The 20,843-nt window shown below is 48.5% G+C and overlaps 1 protein-coding gene across 5 annotated transcripts in view; it reads left to right on the top strand.

The window, feature by feature from the left end:
• The window catches only part of NVL (nuclear VCP like), a 67,543-nt gene that overhangs the window by 28,521 nt on the left and 18,179 nt on the right, over window positions 1–20,843 (top strand). For all 5 annotated transcript variants that reach the window (XM_075339078.1, XM_075339076.1, XM_075339077.1 and 2 more), the window contains 9 exons: window positions 2,932–3,033; window positions 3,172–3,289; window positions 3,456–3,600; window positions 5,710–5,941; window positions 9,252–9,470; window positions 9,552–9,656; window positions 10,379–10,441; window positions 11,891–12,010; window positions 15,022–15,121. In XM_075339078.1, coding sequence (XP_075195193.1) covers window positions 2,932–3,033; window positions 3,172–3,289; window positions 3,456–3,600; window positions 5,710–5,941; window positions 9,252–9,470; window positions 9,552–9,656; window positions 10,379–10,441; window positions 11,891–12,010; window positions 15,022–15,121 — 1,204 coding nt within the window. The remainder of the gene's footprint in view (window positions 1–2,931; window positions 3,034–3,171; window positions 3,290–3,455; window positions 3,601–5,709; window positions 5,942–9,251; window positions 9,471–9,551; window positions 9,657–10,378; window positions 10,442–11,890; window positions 12,011–15,021; window positions 15,122–20,843) is intronic.

Raw genomic sequence — 20,843 nt, 5'->3', positions numbered from 1 at the left:
GGAGATTTCCTAGCATCAATAGACATCAGGATGCTTATCTCCACGTGCCGATTGCTCCAGAGCACCGGCGCTTGCTACGATTCGTTATTGAAGACGAGCATCTTCGGTTCGTAGCCCTACCCTTCGGTCTGGCGACAGCCCCACGGGTTTTCACCAAGTTCATGGCAGCAGTGGGACCACTCCCGCACTCTCAGGGTCACCCTGTGATCCCTTACTTAGACCATCTACTTGTCAAGGCACTCTTTTAAGAGGCATGCCAACACAGCCTGAACATGGCGCTGGAGACTTCCCAGAGTTTCGGGTGGGTCCTTAACTTTTCAAAGTTAAACCCAATCGCTGGCATATCTTAGCTTGGGGTTTCACACTCTCTCAGCGATGGTGAAGCTTCCACTGGACAAACAGCGGTCACTACAGACGGGGGTGCAGTCTCTCCTTCAAGGAGACACCTCATCCAGAGGCAGTCCCTTTCACGCAGTTTCATCTGCGTCCACTTCAATAGAACATTCTTCGCTATGGGAGGGGTAGTCGATGTCCCTACACAGGAACGTCCCCCTTTCTCAGACGATCAAGGACTCTCTTCAGAGGAGTCCACTCTTCAGATCAATTGTCTGGAGCTCTGGGCAGTGCATATGGCCCTGCAAGACTTCCTGCAGTGGCTGGAAGGCAAACAGATCCGAATTCAGTCGGACAATCCACAGCGGTGGCATACATCAACCACCAAGGCGGACTACGCAGTCGGCGAGCCTCCCAGGAAGTCCGCCGGATTCTGCTAGGGGTGGAAGACAGAGCATACACCATATCCGCAGTTCACATCCCGGGCGTAGAAAACTGGGAAGCAGACTTCCTCAGTCGCCAGGGCGTGGACGCAGGAGAATGGTCTCTGCACCCGGACGGGTTTCACGAATCGGCACAACAGCAAGGTCCCGGTTTTCATGACGATCAAAGAGCTCTGGCGACAGGCATCTCACGGTCGGTCAACCGTGGGCACTACCAGACCGGCCAGACTTACTGTCCCAAGGGCCGTTTTTCCATCTGAATTCTACGGCCCTGAACCTACTGTGTGGCCATTGCGTCCTAGATCCTAGTGTCCTCAGGATTATCCCACGGGGTCGTTGCCACCATGAGACAGGCTATGAAGCCCACGTCTGCGAAGATCTACCACGGAAGTGGAAGATTTTCTTTTACTGGTGCTCTGTACAAGGAGTGTCCCCCTGGCCATTGGCATGGCCTACTTTTCTTTCCTTCCTGCAATCTGGGTTGGAAAAGGGCTTGTCGCTCGGCTCCCTTAAAGGGCAAGTCTCGGCGCTATTGGTGTTTTTTTTTCAGAAGCGTCTAGCACGACGTCCGCAGGTACGCACGTTCCTGCAGGGGGTTTGGTCATATCGTCCCCCCGTACGAGCGGCCGTTAGATCCATGGGATCTGAACAGGGTACTAGTTGCTCTCCAGAAGCCGCCTTTCGAGTCTCTGACGGATGTTTCACTCTCTCGACTATCACGGAAAGTGGCCTTTCTGGTAGCGATCACGTCTCTTCGGAGAGTGTCTGAGCTAGCAGCGCTGTCATCCAAGGCTCCCTTCCTGGTGGTCCACCAGGACAAGGTAGTGCTGCGCCCCATTCAGGAGTTTCTCCCTAAGGTAGTATCCTCGTTTCATATTAATCAGGATATCTCCTTACCTTCTTTTTGTCCTCATCCGGTTCACCGGTATGAAAAGGATTTACATTTGTTAGATCTGGTGAGAGCACTCAGAATCTACATTTCCCGCACGGCGCCTCTGCGCCGCTCTGATGCACTCTTTGTCCTTGTCGCTGGCCAGCGCAAGGGGTCGCAGGCTTCCAAAGCCACCCTGGCTCGATGGATCAAAGAACCAATTCTTGAAGCCTACCCTTCTGCTGGGCTTCCGGTTCCATCAGGGCTGAAGGCCCATTCTACCAGAGCCGTGGGTGCGTCCTGGGCATTACGACACCAGGCTACGGCTCAACAGGTGTGCCAGGCAGCTACCTGGTCGAGTCTGCACACTTTCACCAAACATTATCAGGTGCATACCTATGCTTCGGCGGACGCCAGCCTAGGTAGAAGAGTCCTGCAGGCGGCAGTTGCCTCCCCGTAGGGGAGGGCTGTCTTTGCAGCTCTAACATGAGGTATTTCTTTACCCACCCAGGGACAGCTTTTGGACGTCCCAATCGTCTGGGTCTCCCAATGGAGCGCCGAAGAAGAAGGGAATTTTGTTACTTACCGTAAATTCCTTTTCTTCTAGCTCCTATTGGGAGACCCAGCACCCGCCCTGTTGTCCTTCGGGATTTTTGGTGGTTTTTCGGGTACACATGTTGTTCATGTTGAATGGTTTTCAGTTCTCCGACGTTACTTCGGAGTGAATTTGTTTAAACCAGTTATTGGCTTTCCTCCTTCTTGCTTTTGCACTAAAACTGGTGAGCCAGTGATCCCACTGGGGGTGTATAGCCAGAAGGGGAGGGGCCTTACACTTTTTAGTGTAATTGCTTTGTGTGGCCTCCGGAGGCAGTGCTATACACCCAATCGTCTGGGTCTCCCAATAGGAGCTAGAAGAAAAGGAATTTACGGTAAGTAACAAAATTCCCTTCTTAATCTGCTTAAAGCTTTTAATAAGACAATATCCGTATCATGAGACTCGTCCCCTCTGTAATGAGATGACTCTGCTGACCCCGGCCTCTCATAACCATGGCGAGGTGACTCTGCTCATCTGTCCCAGTCTACACAGTAAAGCTGACAGTGAGCTGTATAATACGGGCAATGTGCTTTTATGGCCAGCGTGATTCCGGAATATCCTTTTGTATAAGAACCTGATCTGCGGGCTGTTAGACAATATACAGGGGGGTTAGGAGACCCAACAGGCCCAAGTGCAAGGACACTATATGGCCTTTGTAGCACATGGTCATTATTTCATGTCTTCTCCAGGAGCTGGACTTACCGATGCTGAAGGTCGCAGCCACAGAGATGGTGTCCGGGGTCTCGGGAGAATCTGAGCAGAAGCTGAGGAGCCTTTTTGAACAAGCTTTGGTAAGGCCATTCCTTAATTCCTCTGTGCTGCTGTGGGATGCCTCATGCTGAGGTCAGCGCTGTTTTTTCTCATTTGGCGCTCTCCAGCTTTTACAGAAAGGAATAATATCCATTGGATTGCACTATTTTGTGTTGCAGAGCAGCGCTCCGTGTATCCTGTTCATTGACGAGATTGATGCCATAACGCCTAAGAGAGAAGTGGCGTCGAAGGACATGGAGCGGAGGATTGTGGCGCAGCTCCTCACCTGCATGGACGGTGAGGAATGGCGTCCATTATACTTTATGGGCATGGACCCCGAGACTTGTCCCTGGATGATGTGTCCCGGCCTTTCCTGTGCCGTCCGTCCCCTTCTCCGGGGGCTTTGGTTGGTTTTTGTCTCTGTCCGATACACAATATCATTGTTGCTGCCTTCTTCTTCCAGACTTGAACAATCCGTCGGTCACCGCTCAGGTTCTGGTCATCGGAGCCACAAACAGACCCGATTCCTTAGACCCGGCTCTCCGGAGGGCGGGGAGGTTCGACCGGGAGATCTGCCTGGGGATTCCAGACGAGGGGGCGAGACTAAAGTGAGCGAGGCAATGAAAGAAATGGCTGAAGAGTTTGGAGTATCTATCTAGTATGGTGCCTCCTGGATCCAGGAGGTGTAACTGAGGTACAGATACGGTGCGTCCTGGATCCAGGGGGTGTAACTGAGGTACAGATATGGTGCCTTTTAAATCCAGGAGGTGCAACTGAGGTACAGATACGCTGCCTTTTAAATCCAGGAGGTGTGACTGAGGTACAGTTACGATGCCTTCTAGATCCAGGAGGTGTGACTGAGGTACAGTTACGATGCCTTCTAGATCCAGGAGGTGCAACTGAGGTACAGATACGGTGCGTCCTGGATCCAGGAGGTGCAACTGAGGTACAGATACGGTGCGTCCTGGATCCAGGAGGTGCAACTGAGGTACAGATACGGTGCCTCCTTAATCCAGACACTGTAATTGAAGTACCGATATGGTGCCTCTTGGATCCAGGAGGTGTAATTGAGGTACAGATACGGTGCCTTCTAAATCCAGGAGGTGTAACTGAGGTACAGATACGATGTCTCCTGAATCCAGACACTGTAATTGAAGTACCGGTATGGCGCCTCTTGGATCCAGGAGGTGTAACTGAGGTACAGTTATGATGCCTTCTAGATCCAGGAGGTGCAACTGAGGAACAGATACAGTGCCTTCTAGATCCAGGATGTGCAGCTGAGGTACAGATACGGTGCGTCCTGGATCCAGGAGGTGTAACTGAGGTACAGATACGGTGCCTTCTACATCCAGGAGGTGTAACTGAAGTACAGATACGGTGCCTTCTACATCCAGAAGGTGTAACTGAGGTTCAGATACAGTGCCTCCTGGATCCAGGAGGTGTAACTGAGGTACATATACGGTGCCTGCTAGATCCAGGAGGTGCAACTGAGGTACAGATATGGTGCGTCCTGGATCCAGGAGGGGTAACTGAGGTACAGATACGGTGCCTCCTGGATCAAGGAGGTGTAACTGAGGTACAGATATGGTGCCTTCTAAATCCAGAAGGTGTAACTAAGATACAGATACAGTGCCTTCTAGATCCAGGATGTGCAACTGAGGTACAGATACGGTGCGTCCTGGATCCAGAAGGTGTAACTGAGGTACAGATACAGTGCCTTCTAGATCCAGGAAGTGTAACTGAGGTACAAATATGGTGCCTTCTAGATCCAGGAGGTGCAACTGAGGTACAGATACGGTGCCTTCTAGATCCAGGAGGTGTAACTGAGGTACACATACACATTCTGGATCTAGAAGGCACTGTATGTGTACTTCAGTTACACCTCCTGGATCCAGGACGCACCGTTTCTGTACCTCAGTTACACATTCTGGATCTAGAAGGTACTGTAACTGAGGTACAGAAACGGTGCGTCCTGGATCCAGGAGGTGTAACTGAGGTACAGATACGGTGTCTTCTACATCCAGGAAGTGTAACTGAGGTACAAATATGGTGCCTTCTAGATCCAGGAGGTGCAACAGGTACAGATATGGTGCCTTCTAAATCCAGGAGGTGTAACTGAGGTACAGATACTGTGTCTCCCGGATGCAGGACATGTAACTGAGGTACTGCGCCTTTGTGACCCCCCCCCCAAACTGGACTCATTATGTAGGTGCAATGAAAGGGAATCTGCAGCATCTGAAGCCTGTAATATTGTGGGGTCTGCAGCCTTCAGCCTGTTATTGCTCAGCAGAGCTGGCATGGCAATCCAGACCTGAAACACTATTTGTGCACAAAAATAAAAGAAAAGTACAGGTTTCCACCACTAGAGGGAACTAAGAGTACATTGTTGATTTAAAGGGGTTTTCCACTTTTATAAAACAGAAAAGAAGCCATATTTCTCAGTAGAATGCTGTATCGGCCCTCGGTGGTCCAGACGTGACGTCCTCACTAGTGGGGGCCGCGATGGAGACGTCTCAGGAGGTGGATTCCAGGAGTTGCATACGGCTTCTTTTAGAAGTATAAAATAAATATTCTTTAGGATATGGATGAGTTGAAAACTGCGGCCATGCCTCGTAATGCCGCCATCTGGTGCTGCACATATTTCGCCCTCCATCATAGACTGAGCGGTAAACACCGGTCTCTCCGGCACCCTGATGTCTGAATTTTAACACTCTCAGGATCCTGAAGACCTTGTGTCGGAAGCTCCGGCTCCCAGAAAGCTTCGACTTCCAGCGTTTGGCTCATCTGACCCCGGGATACGTCGGCGCAGACCTGATGGCGCTGTGCAGGGAGGCAGCAATGTGTGCGGTGAACAGAGCGCTGATCCAGCTGCAGCATAGACCGGCAGCGGAGGCCGAGATGGAGGATCCTACAGCGAAACCACCGATCCCAGAAACGACGCCGGCTCAGGTGAGGGCAGGAGAACTCCTGTTTCCTATTATTTACCTACACCCCTTATGATATTAACCCCTTACCGACTGGTATGTCATATCTCAGCTCCCTGCCTTTGATGCGGGCTCACATGGACATACTGGTACATCACGTCAGCTCCCTGCCTTTGATGTGGGCTCACATGGACGTACTGGTACATCATATGTCAGCTCCCTGCCTTTGATGTGGGCTCACATGGACATACTGGTACATCACGTCAGCTCCCTGCCTTTGATGTGGGCTCACATGGACGTACTGGTACATCATATGTCAGCTCCCTGCCTTTGATGTGGGCTCACATGGATGTACTGGTACATCACATGTCAGCTCCCTGCCTTTGATACGGCCTCACATGGATGTACTGGTACATCACATGTCAGCTCCCTGCCTTTGATGTGGGCTCACATGGACGTACTGGTACATCACATGTCAGCTCCCTGCCTTTGATGTGGGCTCACATGGACATACTGGTACATCACATGTCAGCTCCCTGCCTTTGATACGGGCTCACATGGACATACTGGTACATCACATGTCAGCTCCCTGCCTTTGATGTGGGCTCACATGGACGTACTGGTACATCACATGTCAGCTCCCTGCCTTTGATACGGGCTCACATGGATGTACTGGTACATCACATGTCAGCTCCCTGCCTTTGATACGGGCTCACATGGATGTACTGGTACATCACATGTCAGCTCCCTGCCTTTGATGTGGGCTCACATGGACGTACTGGTACATCACATGTCAGCTCCCTGCCTTTGATGTGGGCTCACATGGACGTACTGGTACATCACATGTCAGCTCCCTGCCTTTGATACGGGCTCACATGGATGTACTGGTACATCACATGTCAGCTCCCTGCCTTTGATGTGGGCTCACATGGACGTACTGGTACATCACATGTCAGCTCCCTGCCTTTGATGTGGGCTCACATGGACGTACTGGTACATCACATGTCAGCTCCCTGCCTTTGATACGGGCTCACATATATGTACTGGTACATCACATGTCAGCTCCCTGCCTTTGATGTGGGCTCACATGGACGTACTGGTACATCACATGTCAGCTCCCTGCCTTTGATACGGGCTCACATGGATGTACTGGTACATCACATGTCAGCTCCCTGCCTTTGATACGGGCTCACATGGATGTACTGGTACATCACATGTCAGCTCCCTGCCTTTGATGTGGGCTCACATGGACGTACTGGTACATCACGTCAGCTCCCTGCCTTTGATACGGGCTCACATGGATGTACTGGTACATCACATGTCAGCTCCCTGCCTTTGATGTGGGATCACATGGACGTACTGGTACATCACGTCAGCTCCCTGCCTTTGATACGGGCTCACATGGATGTACTGGTACATCACATGTCAGCTCCCTGCCTTTGATACGGGCTCACATGGATGTACTGGTACATCACATGTCAGCTCCCTGCCTTTGATGTGGGCTCACATGGACGTACTGGTACATCACATGTCAGCTCCCTGCCTTTGATGTGGGCTCACATGGACGTACTGGTACATCACATGTCAGCTCCCTGCCTTTGATACGGGCTCACATGGATGTACTAGGAAACTAGAGTATGATCTCCAGCACTTCAAAGAAGGTTAAAAATATTTATTGAGGTTCTATTAAAAGAGATCCATCGATCATGAAAACAGTGAGGGGGGACACATTAAGAGAAATCCAACATGTTTCAGCTAGTAGAGCCTTATTCAAGGATTGCCTGACCTGGACTTTAGGAAGGGTGAGCTGAACTACTTTTTCTATTTTCCACATGGATGTACTGGTACATCTCATGTCAGCTCCCTGCCTTTAATGCGGGGTGACATGCCAAGCCCTCATTTTTCCCGGCAGATGATGGCTGTAATAATCAGCCATCATCTGCCTCTAAATGCTGCTGTCGATCTCTAACCACGGCTATTAATGGATGTCAGCAAGGGGGCACGTGATTGCACACGCACTTGGCATGCTCATGACGTGATCGCAAGGCGGCGATGAGCTGCCTTGACACTCGGAGGTCTTCTGAAGACCCCCATGCCTGTCGTGACGGTACTCCTGTGCAATCCAGCCCGTGGCCGACATTCATAGGTGACCATGATTTTTGCTATATACAAGGCTGTATATTTCACAGTGAATCTGATGATCTCAGGTTCAAATCCCCTAAGGGGACAAAAAAATACAATAAAAAGTAAAAAAAAAAAAGTTTAAAAAATGTTTTTTTCGAATCACCCGCCTTTTCCCCCATTAAAAATGAAGTAAACAAAAGTAAAAAATAAAAATACACTTATCCAGTCTATCGAAATATAAAATAAATTGAACGAATCGATAAACGACGTAACAAGAAAAAAAATTAAACCACCAGAATTGTGGGGTTTTGGCCACCACAACAACACAAAAAAATGTAATAATGGGCAATAAAATATCAGTATTGATGGGGGTATAAAATAAGCACATGGATCCACCTTTACAGCATTATTGATAACATCTTCCTCAAACACCATTGTTTCCTCCCATGAGCCCAGGGGCAAATGGTCATACGTGGGGGTGCAGTGGGTACCCATCGCGGTACCCTGGAGCTGGTGGTGTACTGACCATCAAAAATGAAATAATCGCTAGTGAAGCAAAACTTGAGTGCCCTCAGAATAAAGTTGTCTCACATTGTGTACTTCTCATGCTTGACCCCCTCGAAGACGTTTCGCGATGAATTGAGCTCATTTTTATCGATAACCTTCTTTTCACAAACATCCTTCAGAATTCCGCCAGTATTAGTGAAGTTATGTGACCACATGGCATGGACTTCTCTATATTACTCAAATTTGGCAACAGTGATCTGAATTCAGGACCACCCCATGTCCCCTTTTATTGGAGGGTTTTCTAACGATGCAGTGGCTCCGATCAAGGTCCTTAATGGCCGGGAATTCTTCCTTCAATTTGGAATAACCACCTTGTGCTTTCTGAGATAACAATTCCCTGGACTCCATATTCACAAAAATTTCAATAGAGGACAAATAATTTTGTGTAGGTGGCACCTTACTGCTTTTTAGAGGCCTAACCCCCCCCCCCCCCCCATTAGGTTTAGGCCCCTAAAGGGTATCATATAAGAGTGCAAGGGGTGCCATTCAAAAGTAGGTTAGCGCAGGTCCTCGGTGGTGGTGAATCCACCAGATTATGGGGACCTCCAGTGCTGCACTTGACTCCATCTCCCTATGACACTTGTGCCCCTGAGGTGGCTTCCAGATCTCCGCCGATATCTGACTTTTTTCGTTCCTTCCTATAGACCGAGCTGCAGCGGTTGCTGGAGGTCTTGATGGATCAGGCGCCTTTCCCGGAGGAGCAGCTGCAGGGTTTGTGCATTGAGATGAGCGATTTCCTGAGAGCACTCCCCTCCGTGCAGCCTTCAGCCAAGAGAGAAGGTTTCGCCACGGTCCCGGATGTCACCTGGGAGGACATCGGAGCGCTGGATGAAATCCGAGAGGAGCTGACCATGGCCATACTGGTGAGAAAACAAGGCCCATCGCTGTCATGAGTGACATTGTGCGATGATCCGCGGGGTCCATCACGTGTTTTCTGTCTCCAGGCACCGGTGAGGAATCCGGAACAGTTCAAGGCCCTCGGACTTATGGCTCCCGCAGGAGTCTTGCTGGCCGGACCCCCAGGCTGTGGAAAAACATTACTCGCCAAGGTATAAAAAGCACTGCATTCATGTCAGTGATATTCTCATTTTATCCTATTCTATATTGACAGGTGTGTATACTTTTGCAACCTATTGAAAAATGAATGAATTTGAATAAAAAATCTCCCGTTTTGTGTATACAGCTCCAGTGCTGATCTATATGTCTCCAAGGTAGCAGACGCTACTGTTGTGTTACGTCCCTGCATCTTTCCAGGGCTTCTTCAGTCATAGAGGATGGATGGGAAGGAGAGTAACACTTATCCACAGGGTCAGACTACGCAGAGTTTGGATGTAGTCTGTTACCATGGAAACACATAGATTTGCTTGTCTAGCTCTGTAGAGTAGACTTTATTAGGGGTGCCTCTTCTAGCTTAATGTGTCGTCCTGCTGTACTAGGGGTTAGGGGACCACCATTCTCCTGGTGAGGAGGTGAGGGCACAGGGGCACTAACATTTAACCCTTGGCGCCACCTACTGGACATTTTTAGCGCTGGCACCGTTTAGTTGGTGTCATGGACCATCCACGGCTTTAGATTACAGATTACACCCAAAATGCCGGGATCTGAGATGATTCTGATTCCAGATATTCAACCCCCTCAGATGCCACGGTCAGGGGCAACCATTGCATCTAAGCGGTTAGTTACAAAAAAGGTATAATCACAGGCTTATGATGGTTTTCCAGAGATATAATCTTAACCCTTCAGCTCTGCTCCTCGATATCTTGTGTTTCAGGCTGTCGCAAATGAATCCGGACTTAACTTCATCTCGGTGAAGGGGCCCGAACTGCTGAATATGGTGAGTTGGATGCTGGATTCACAGTACGGGGGTTACCGTATTATTTCATTTTATAAGACTCAGATTATAAGATGCTCCCCAAATTTAGAGGGGGAGCGGCGGTGATGGAGCGGCTCAGGAAGGTCACAGGAGGCAGAGTGATGTGGCTCAGGAGTGTCGGCAATACTGCAGACTCAGGGGGTGTCAAGGCAGCAGGCGCCATTGATCTGCCAGCGGGCTGCGGGGGTGTCACTGCAGTGGATCGACTCAGCTCAGTCACAGGAAGGGGTGTCTCGGCGACAGGTGCCATTGATCTGACTGTGGGCTCTGTGGAATTGCCCGCGATTGACAAGATGGACTTCAAGAAAATGGCCGCTCAGGTGCTCAGAAGACTTAGTGGCCATTTTCTTGAAGTCCATCACGTCAACTGCAGGCGATTGAATGCAGCCACCGCCGAGACACCCCATCATGTGACCCTCCTGAGCCGCTCCACTGCTCCTCCAAGCCCTCAGTATTGCCGACCCTGCCTCCTATGACCCCGCTCCACCACCGCCGTCCCGGTAAGCCATATGCGGATTGTAAGACGCTCCCCCATTTAACCCTGAGGTTTTTTTTTGGGGGGGGGGGGGAAATGCGTCTTATAATCCAGAAAATACGGTAATTATTTTCTATATTGGGCTGGCAGGGCATGCTGGGATTTGTAGTTTTGCAGCAGCCGGAGTGCCATAAGTTAGGGCGCTCTCACACATCCAGCTTTTCGCCTGTTTGACGGATGCGGCGCACGCCAGTACAGTATGATACAGTACAGTGGCAGCGCATCGTACTGTACTGGCGTGCGCCGCATCCGTCAAACCGGCGAAAAGCCGGATGTGTGAGAGCGCCCTAACTGACCTCTACTCATACATGTAAAAGTGGAAGATGGAGGTCCTCGTCCTTGCCTGTGTGAAGGTGGTCTGAGCTATAGCTTGTTTGTTTAAACGTAATAAGAATATCTGTGTATGTAAGTAATCAAAATGTAGATGTAGTTGCATAATTATGTCTGTCTATGTAGCCATCGCATAGACCCATAATACAATTCTAAGCTGTATAGTCATGAAGGAGTTAATCAAAGATAATGAAGCCAGAATGTGAAGCTGCAAAGTCTTATCAGTAATGTTTACACAGAATGTTTTAACGAACAAAGATATGTTGGGAGAAAATAGGGAGTGAAATACTCCTTACTCCCTTGTTCTAGTTTCAAGGTTAGAGATGCAAACTGTACAATTAGTTTTTTTTTTTTTTAATACATGAGCTCAGTGGATAACGCTGGCTGAAAGAGAGAACATGTCTGGGTTCATTGTCTTATACATTGATATATCGGCACTAATATACAGCTAATACGGCACCGTCTCTGGATATCCCGAACGAAGACTCCATTAGCAGTCTTCACCCAAATTCCTCCCTTGACCGCTGAGTTTCTCTCTTTTCCAGTACGTTGGTGAAAGTGAACGCGCCGTGCGGCAGGTTTTCCAGCGAGCCTCCAACTCCTCCCCATGCGTTATATTTTTCGATGAAATCGACGCTCTTTGCCCCCGAAGGTCGAGCCATGAAGTAAGTGAAATGCTCCTGTGGTTCTTTCGCGCGAAAAATAAAATCTTTGCAAATCGCGCAAATTTATGTCTCCAGACTACAAACAAGCTCCGCATAATCAGAGCCCGTACTGTGTTTATCTACCGAAGGAACGTCCTAAACAGGAGAAAAGAGATATGACTGCAGGATGTAGTCTATAACTATGGAGATACATTGCTCTGCACAGGAGCTGTATACACAAAACGGATTGTTATTTAGAGTCTTTGACTATTCTTGAGTCGTTCATGCTTTTACTGACTCGTGAATATAGTGATTTCCACAGGGTAGTAAGCTATTTAGCTGTTGCACATGGGCCCTGGTGGTCCAGGGGGGCCCAAACGCACCTGTGCTTGTAAGGAGGCATCAGTACTATAAAGGTTAGTTGGGCGCGTAATACAGATTTAAATTACAAAGTAAACGCCTTTTGGTATTAGATAACGTGTATGGCTTAGGTTGGATCTGAGCCATATAACACAGAGTACATAACACTCATTATACCAAGCCCCGAGGGCAGGAGCTAAAAACTGATGATGCAGGTTGGCATAAATGGCACGGCAGCTGTACAGGATGTTCATTTTTGCTCCCTTAAATTAAAAATGAGTAAAAGTTTGCAGGTAGTCATTATTAAAAATCTACTGCCGTTTTGTGTACACAGCTCTCATGCAGATCTATGTGCACTAGGATGGTGCAGCTGCTGCTCCATGCATTCAGCGTGATCTTGCAGTCACATGTTATCTGCCCCCTGCTGCACCCCTCTGAGCTCTGTAGTGGCATCCATAATGTGGGGTGCGCTGATATATATATAGACAAACACACAGTTAAAACCCTTAGTTTCCCTCTGTTCTCTATACAGACATCTGCAGGTTTTTCCCTCTGTTCTCTATACAGACATATCTGCAGGTTTTTCCCTCTGTTCTCTATACAGACATATCTGCAGGTTTTTCCCTCTGTTCTCTATACAGACATATCTGCAGGTTTTTCCTCCAATCTCTATACAGACACATCTGCAGGTTTTTCCCTCTGTTCTCTATACAGACACATCTGCAGGTTTTTCCTCCAATCTCTATACAGACACATCTGCAGGTTTTTCTCACTATCTGACATGAAATTAGAATAAATCGTTTCTGTTTTAGATCAATCAGGAACCAAACTTATTTCTATTTGCCAAATGCCAGAATAATGAGCGAGAGAATGTTTTCCGGCATTTTTCTTCCTTTCTGCACCGTGACGTTTCCTCATGTCATTAGTATTTGGTGGCGTTGCCCTTACACTGTGTGACTTGGGGGAAACGTTTTGGACCCTTCCACAGCTTCTCACAATAGTTGGTGGAATTTGGGCCCATTCCTCCTGACAGAACTGGTGTAACTGAACCATGTTTTTATTTTACTAGTCCCTCTAGGGGGCTGTAGGTGTCAGGAGTCTAATCGCTCATGCATTTCTCTTGATCAGAGCTGCACAGCTCAGATCAGCAGAAATGCTCGTCTTCTGTTAGCTGTAATAGGAATGGAGTCATAATAGCACAGGAGTCATCCCATGACCCTGTGCTATCATGGCAACCATCAACTCCCTGTGATCACGTCATGGGGCTTCCGATGGCAGCGGGTAAGTACGCGTTTACCACTGCGGGCATTTAAATCGCGCTGTCACATTTTGACAGCCCGATTTTAGGGAGTTAACAGGCGCGGGTGGATTATGGATCCACCTGCGCCTGTAAGGCACACGTCTGCTTTACAACTCAGCAGACGTGCGGGGATTGCCGCCGGCGATCAGCCCTTCATGATTTAGGATATACCGAAACGTCCTCAATATACCATGTGTAATATCACCACCACGGGGAGAACTTCTGACTTTTTCATTTAAAAAGAGACACAGAGTTAATTTTGCAGTCATGCTGAACAACATTCTGTTTGGCTGTAGCAGATAATTGTCTCTGAGTCACCGTTATTTTTGGAATTAACGATGTCCCTAATACGTATTTTTAATTAACGAGTTGTGCTATATTATATATATATATATATATTATAATAGATTGCAACTAATACATTTTATGCAATAAACAACCTTGTTTGAATTGCAATTAATGTATTCATGTACCAGGGTATGGGTATGAGCCGTACGAGGGGTCGCAAAATCTCAAGTGTGATAGCGATTAGTGCCGCACTTGAAAAATCCTTTTTGTTCAAGCCAGGTACCATATTTTTCATTTTATAAGATGCTTCGGATTAGAAGACGCACCCCAAATTTAGAGAAAAAAAGGTGAAAAAAAAAAATATGGGGTCAGTTTTATAATCGGGGGGTGGCAGTGGTGGTGGAGTGGGATCACAGGAGGCCGGGGCGGGGCTGGAGTAGGGCAATGCTGTGGACTGAGTAGAGGGGGCCCAGATGCTCACTGCTGGCGTTTGGCGCCGTCCTGGGGCTGTGGGCGGCCGCTCTGTCCTGGGGCTGTGGGCGCCGCTCTGTGCTGGTGCTCGCTGTGGGCGGTGTGAGGCATCTGAAGATGTCGGCGGTGCTGGCTTCAAAGAAATGGCAGCCACAATAGACGCGTGCGCGGATTCAGTTATTGGCTCAATGACAAGCCAAGATCTCATCTGCGCATGCGCCACCTCCGGGCGCCATTTTTCTTAGTGAGCTGGAGGCAGTGCATGCGCAGATGAGATCTTGAACTGAGAGCTCCATCTGCGCATGCGTCGACTCTGGGCGCCATTATTCGAAGCCCTCGCTGCACAGAGCAGCACAGCCCAGCCACTGCAGCATTGCCCCTGCCTCCTGTGACCCCTCTCCACAACCCCGCAGTAAGCTATATTTGGATTTTAAGTCGCACCCCTCTTTTTTCCTTTCAAATGTTTGGGAGGAAAAGTGCATCTTATAATCTGAAAAATACTGTATGTACATGCTCTTTTTTTATAAAAAAAAAAAAAAACTAGAGGAATGAAAGACTAGGGCACTGCACAGGTTGCCATCTTTGATCTATTGTCTTCCCTCTCTTTGCACAGTCTGGCTCCAGTGTCAGGGTTGTCAACCAGTTGCTGACGGAGATGGACGGCCTGGAGACTAGACGGCAGGTCTTTATTATGGCCGCTACTAACCGTCCAGGTGAGCTTCACATTTATTTTTCATCTGGGAACTAACACTTGTTTCTTTCCTAAAACTAAAGCGGGAGGAGGGAGATGCAGCTGAAGTGTTGGCCTTTCTGAGACTCGTGCTGCGAGAGGGGAGGAAGAGCTGCAGAAGTTCAGTTGCTCACTGCCCCTTATAAAGGGATTTGCAAAGCTTTATAACTTTCCATGTGGGACAAAAATAAATGTTCAATTATTGTGTAGTGAAAGTGGATTTGTTCGGGGGCTGAGGCTTTTTCTTTACTATCTTCCATCTGAGGCAATACTTCCCTTCTCTTTATCCATAGACTATCCCGGACAGCTCTCCCCATCGCCCCTCGATCATATAATTCCGCCTTTTATTTTGTATTGATCTTCAATCTGCTGAGACACTACAACTCCTGACAGGGTTTTCTGTCGGGGCATGCTGGGAGTTGTAGTTCCACAATGTCTGGGGATGGCTGACCTAGACTTAGGGGTCGCAGCTGCTGATTTTTGTAGAAGGGGCAGGTTGGAGAAGAGGCCGGAGGCACCTGAAGCCTCCATGTGAGGCCGACTGCCCTCGCTGATCAGATAAGGTCGGACTCCAGGAGCCGGTGTTTGCTCGGGCAGAAGGGGGGTCAGGGTGCGGAAAGCCTCATCTCTAGATAGGAGCTTATTCACCGTGACCTCCGACCTGAATAGGCATTGTTGATCGATCGACTTAAAGGGACAGTCCATCTACTTGTATATTCTATAATCAGTGCAAAAGGCTACAAGTATCAGACAAGGCTCGGAATACATAACAATGTGGCAGGAAAAGCTCCCGTCTTGTGCACCATAGGGCTGCGTTCACCCAGTGCCGGGTATACGCTGCACTATTCTATATGGCGACATCCTACAAAAAGACATATCGTTGCTCAGTCGGCTATTTTTTTGCCATCGGGGCCTATGGGCAACATATACTTCTGTATACACATAGTGGTATAGAGCAGTATATCTCCTGCTGTATACCGCTGTGTACAGAGCGATAGATAACAACAAATACGTCCATCATGTACAGGCGCGACTCTGCTACAGAGGACTGGTCACTGTCCAACAAGGTCAGCACACTCTTCCCCTGCTGCTGGGATCGGTCTCACAGACTCCTTTGTCATATAGTCGACCACATCATGACCCAACCTCCATCACATATACATTAACCGTACATATATAATGACATATATACAGGTCACTGCCTCCATATAGTCAGCACACTACTCATCTGCTGCTGCTATCATTCTTATAGGTTTCATTATTCCATCATTACCACAGCTGGACCCCACCCCGTCCCATAAAGCATTATACTTAGACATAATCATAAATACATTCAGGTCACTGACTCCGTATAGTCAGCACACTACTCTTCTGCTGCTATGATTCTTATAGGTTCTTATAGGTTCCAATATTCCATCATCAGCATATGCCATAAAGCATTGTACACTGCTGAAAAAATTAAAGGGGACATTCAAATAACACATCCTAGATCTGAATGAATGAAATATTCTCATTGAATACTTTGTTCCGTACAAAGCTGAATGTGCGGACAACAAAATCACACAGAAATCATCAATGGAAATCAAATGTTTTAACCAATGGAGGCCTGGACTTGAAGACACACACAAAATGAAAGTGAAAACAAGTCAAAATGAGGCTCAGTAGTGTGTGTGTGGCCTATACGTGCCTGTATGACCTCCCTACAACACCTGGGTATGCTCCTGATGAGGCTCAGTAGTGTGTGTGGCCTCCACGTGCCTGTATGACCTCCCTACAACACCTGGGTATGCTCCTGATGAGGCTCAGTAGTGTGTGACCTCCACGTGCCTGTATGACCTACATACAACCCCTGGCCATGCTCCTGTTGAGGCTCAGTAGTGTGTGTGGCCTCCACGTGCCTGTATGACCTACATACAACCCCTGGCCATGCTCCTGTTGAGGCTCAGTAGTGTGTGTGGCCTCCACGTGCCTGTATGACCTCCCTACAACACCTGAGTATGCTCCTGATGAGGCTCAGTAGTGTGTGACCTCCACGTGCCTGTATGACCTACATACAACCCCTGGCCATGCTCCTGATGAGGTTACGGATGCTCTCATGAGGAATCTCCTCCCAAACCTGGACTAAAGCATCCGCCAACTACTGGACAGTCTGTGGTGCAACGTAACATTGGTGGATAGAGCGAGACATGATATCCCAGATGTGCTCAATCGGATTCAGGTCTGGGGAACGGGCGGGTCAGTGCATAGCTTCAATGCCTTCATCATGCAGGAACTGCTGACACACTACAGCCACATGAGGTCTGGCATTGTCCTGCATTAGGAGGAACCCAGGACCAATCGCACCAGCATATGGTGTCTCAGGATCTCATCTCTGTACCTAATGGCAGTCAGGGTACCTCTGGCGAGCACATGGAGGCCTGTGTAGCCCGCCAAAGAAATGCCTCCCCGCACCATTACTGACCCGCTGCCAAGCCAGTCATGCTGGATGATGTTGCAGGCAGCAGATCGCTCTCCACAGCATCTCCAGACTCTGTCACATTGCTCAGTGTGACGTTGGTTTCATCTGTGAAGAGCACAAGGGCCAGTGGTGAATTTGCCAATCCTGGTGTTCTGTGGCAAATGCCAAGCGTCCTGCACGGTGTTGGGCAGTATGCACAACCCCCATCTGTGGAGGTCAGGCCCTCATGTCATCCTCATGGAGTCTGTTTTTAGCAGTTGGTGCAGACACATGCACATTTGTGGCTGCTGGAGGTCATTCTGCAGGGCTCTGGCAGTGCTCCTCCTGTTCCTCCTTGCACAAAGGTGGAGGCAGCGGTTCTGCTGCTGGGCTGTTGCCCTCCTACGGCATCTCCACATCTCCTGGCGTACTGGCCTGTCTCCTGGTAGCGCCTCCATCCTCTGGCCACTACGCTGACAGACACCGCTACCTTCTTGTCACAGCTCGCATTGATGTGCCGTCCTGCATGAGCTGCACTACCTGTGCCACGTGTGTGGGTTGTAGAGCGTCTCATGTTACCACAAGTGTGACCGCACAACCAACATCCAAAAGTGGCCAAAACATCAGCCAGAGAGCATCGTACTGAGACGTGGTCTGTGCTCCCCACCTGCAGAAACACCGCTTTAGGCTCTGTGCGCACTGGGAAATGGAATTTTCTTGTGAAAATTCCGCATCCTCTCAAAGATTACCGCACCCGCGGTAAAAAAACCGCGGGAAACCGCACCCGAAAACCGCATGCGGTTTGCCGCGGTTTGCCGCGGTTTTACCGCGGCATTATTCGCGGTATTGCCGCGGTTTTGCCGCGTGCGGGTTGGGATGTGCTTTATTGCATTCAATGCAATAAAGCACATTGAAAAAAAAAAAAAAAAAGAAAAAAAAAGTCATTTAATTCTGAGATAGTAGATAGACAGAAGAATAGATAGAGGGATAGACAGATAGACAGAGGGATAGATAGAGAGATAGATAGAAGACAGATCGCTGCATTTCCCACGGTCGGCAGTGAGTTCACATTACCGGCCGTGGGAAATGACCGGTAATTACCTCTGCTGTCTGCTGCATTCAGCCTGTGTCTGTGACAGTCGCGGCTGGATGTCAGCAGTGCAGGACCCTGTGGATTACGCCGGAGCTTTGTTTGGGGGGGGTTAATAAAATGGTGAACGAGGCTTGTTTGTTTTATTTAAAATAAAGGATTTGTCGGTGTCTGTGTTTTATTCACTTTACTTACGGGTTGATCATGTCAGCTGTCACATAGACGCTGCCATGATCAAGCCTGGGGTTAATGGCGGTGGTCCCCCACCATCATTAACCCCTTGTATTACCTTGCCACCACTGCTACACGGTGGCAAGAAGAGCCGGGGACACGCCGGTGCTGCCGCATAATGCATGCGACAGTCCCGGGGCAGCTGCGGCTGATATTCTCGGCTGCGGGAGGGGGAGTGAGGCGGGGGACATTAACCCTGCCCCTCTCCCTCCCCAGCCTGAGAATACCGGGCCGCCGCTGTGTGCTTACCTCGGCTGGAAGGTAAATATGCAGCGGAGCCCACGTGCTTTGTTTTCTATATTTCCGTTTTCTTTCTATGTGTGTTCTATGTGTCTGTGTCTGTGTGTTCTATGTGTCTGTGTGTGTGTGATCTGTGTGTGTTTACTCTCTGCACGGCTTCCTCTTCCTGTAATGACATCACTTCCCTGCAAAACCACAGACAGGCGATGCACATTACCGGAGGTAAACCGCGAAATACCGCAGGGAATAACGCAGGAAAACGCAGTGAACCGCACAGAATTTGCTGCCTGCGTTATTCCCTGTGGGATTTCATGATTAACATTGAGTCAATGGAGGAAAATCCCGCAGCGATGTGCGGAAAAGAAGTGACATGCACTTGTTTTTGCTGCGGGATTCCCGCAGCAAAACATGCAGCTGTCAAATTCCGCCCAGTGCGCACAGGATTTTTTTTCTCCATAGGATTTGCTGGTGATTCACTGCAGAGATGTTGTTATGAACATTTTCCGCAGCGAAACATGCAGCAAATCCGCGGAAAATCTGCGGCAAAATCCGGTAAGTGCGCACATAGCCTTATTGAGGGGGTCTTGATAATTGCCAATAATCTCCATCTGACGTCTATTCCATTTACACAACAGCAGGTGACATTGTCGGTCAGTGCGGCCTCCAAAGTGGACGGTTTCATTTCACACAAGTTTGATCAACTTGGACTTATATTCGGTTGGTGAAGTGTCCCCTTTAATTTTTTCAGCGGTGTATATATGTATATATATATATATATATATATATATATATATATATATATATATATATATATATATATATATATATATATATATATATATATATATACCCACCTATTCAGGTCACTGCCTCCAAATAGTCAGCACACTATCATCATTCTTATAGGTTCCATTATTCCGTCATTAGCTGAAGGTTGAAATCGCCATCAACCCATAAAGCATTAAAATATATATATATAGATAGATAGATATATCTATAATGTATGTATGTATATACACACACGTATGTGTGTGTGTATAATAGAATATTAAAATTATCTGTAATATATATACATGCACACGTTATTTATGTAACATATATATATATAGATAGAGAGATAGAGAGAGATAGAGAGAGATATATATATATACACTAAAAGGTGGCCCGATTCTACGCATCGGGTATTCTAGAATTTACGTATTGTGTAGTTAATGTATGATTTTTGTTATATAGATAGATAGATGTTGTTGTGTGTAGTTACCAAGTGTTTGTGTAGGGGCTGTACATGTTCTGGGTGTTGTCTGGGTGTGGCGGGGGTGAGAGCGGTGGTGTATGTGTGTTGTGTTGTTTGTGGAGCGCTGTGTGTCTGTGGTGTGTTTTGGGGTGAGGTATGTTTTGTGCAATGTGTGTGTTGTGCGGTATGTGCGTATATTTGTGTGTGCCGCGGTGTTTGTGTGTTGGGTGTTGTGTGTGTGCAGCGTTGTGTGTGTGGGTGTCTGTGTAGGGCAGTTGTTTGTGGTTCCCAGTGTGGTGTGTTGTGCAGTGCGCGTGTGTGTGTGTGTGTGTTGGGGGGAGGTGTGCACTTCCCATCGTGCTCCATCCCCCATGCAGCGCACTCCCCATCGTGCTCCATCCCCCATGCAGCGCACCCCCCATCGTGCTCTATCCCCTATGCTGCGCACCCCCCATCGTGCTCCATCTCCCATG

Source organism: Anomaloglossus baeobatrachus, chromosome 3 (assembly GCF_048569485.1).
Source record: "Anomaloglossus baeobatrachus isolate aAnoBae1 chromosome 3, aAnoBae1.hap1, whole genome shotgun sequence".
NCBI classification, from domain to species: Eukaryota; Metazoa; Chordata; class Amphibia; order Anura; family Aromobatidae; genus Anomaloglossus; species Anomaloglossus baeobatrachus.
The sequence above is the reverse complement of the archived record's forward strand: the minus strand, read 5'-3'. Positions and strand labels throughout refer to the sequence as shown.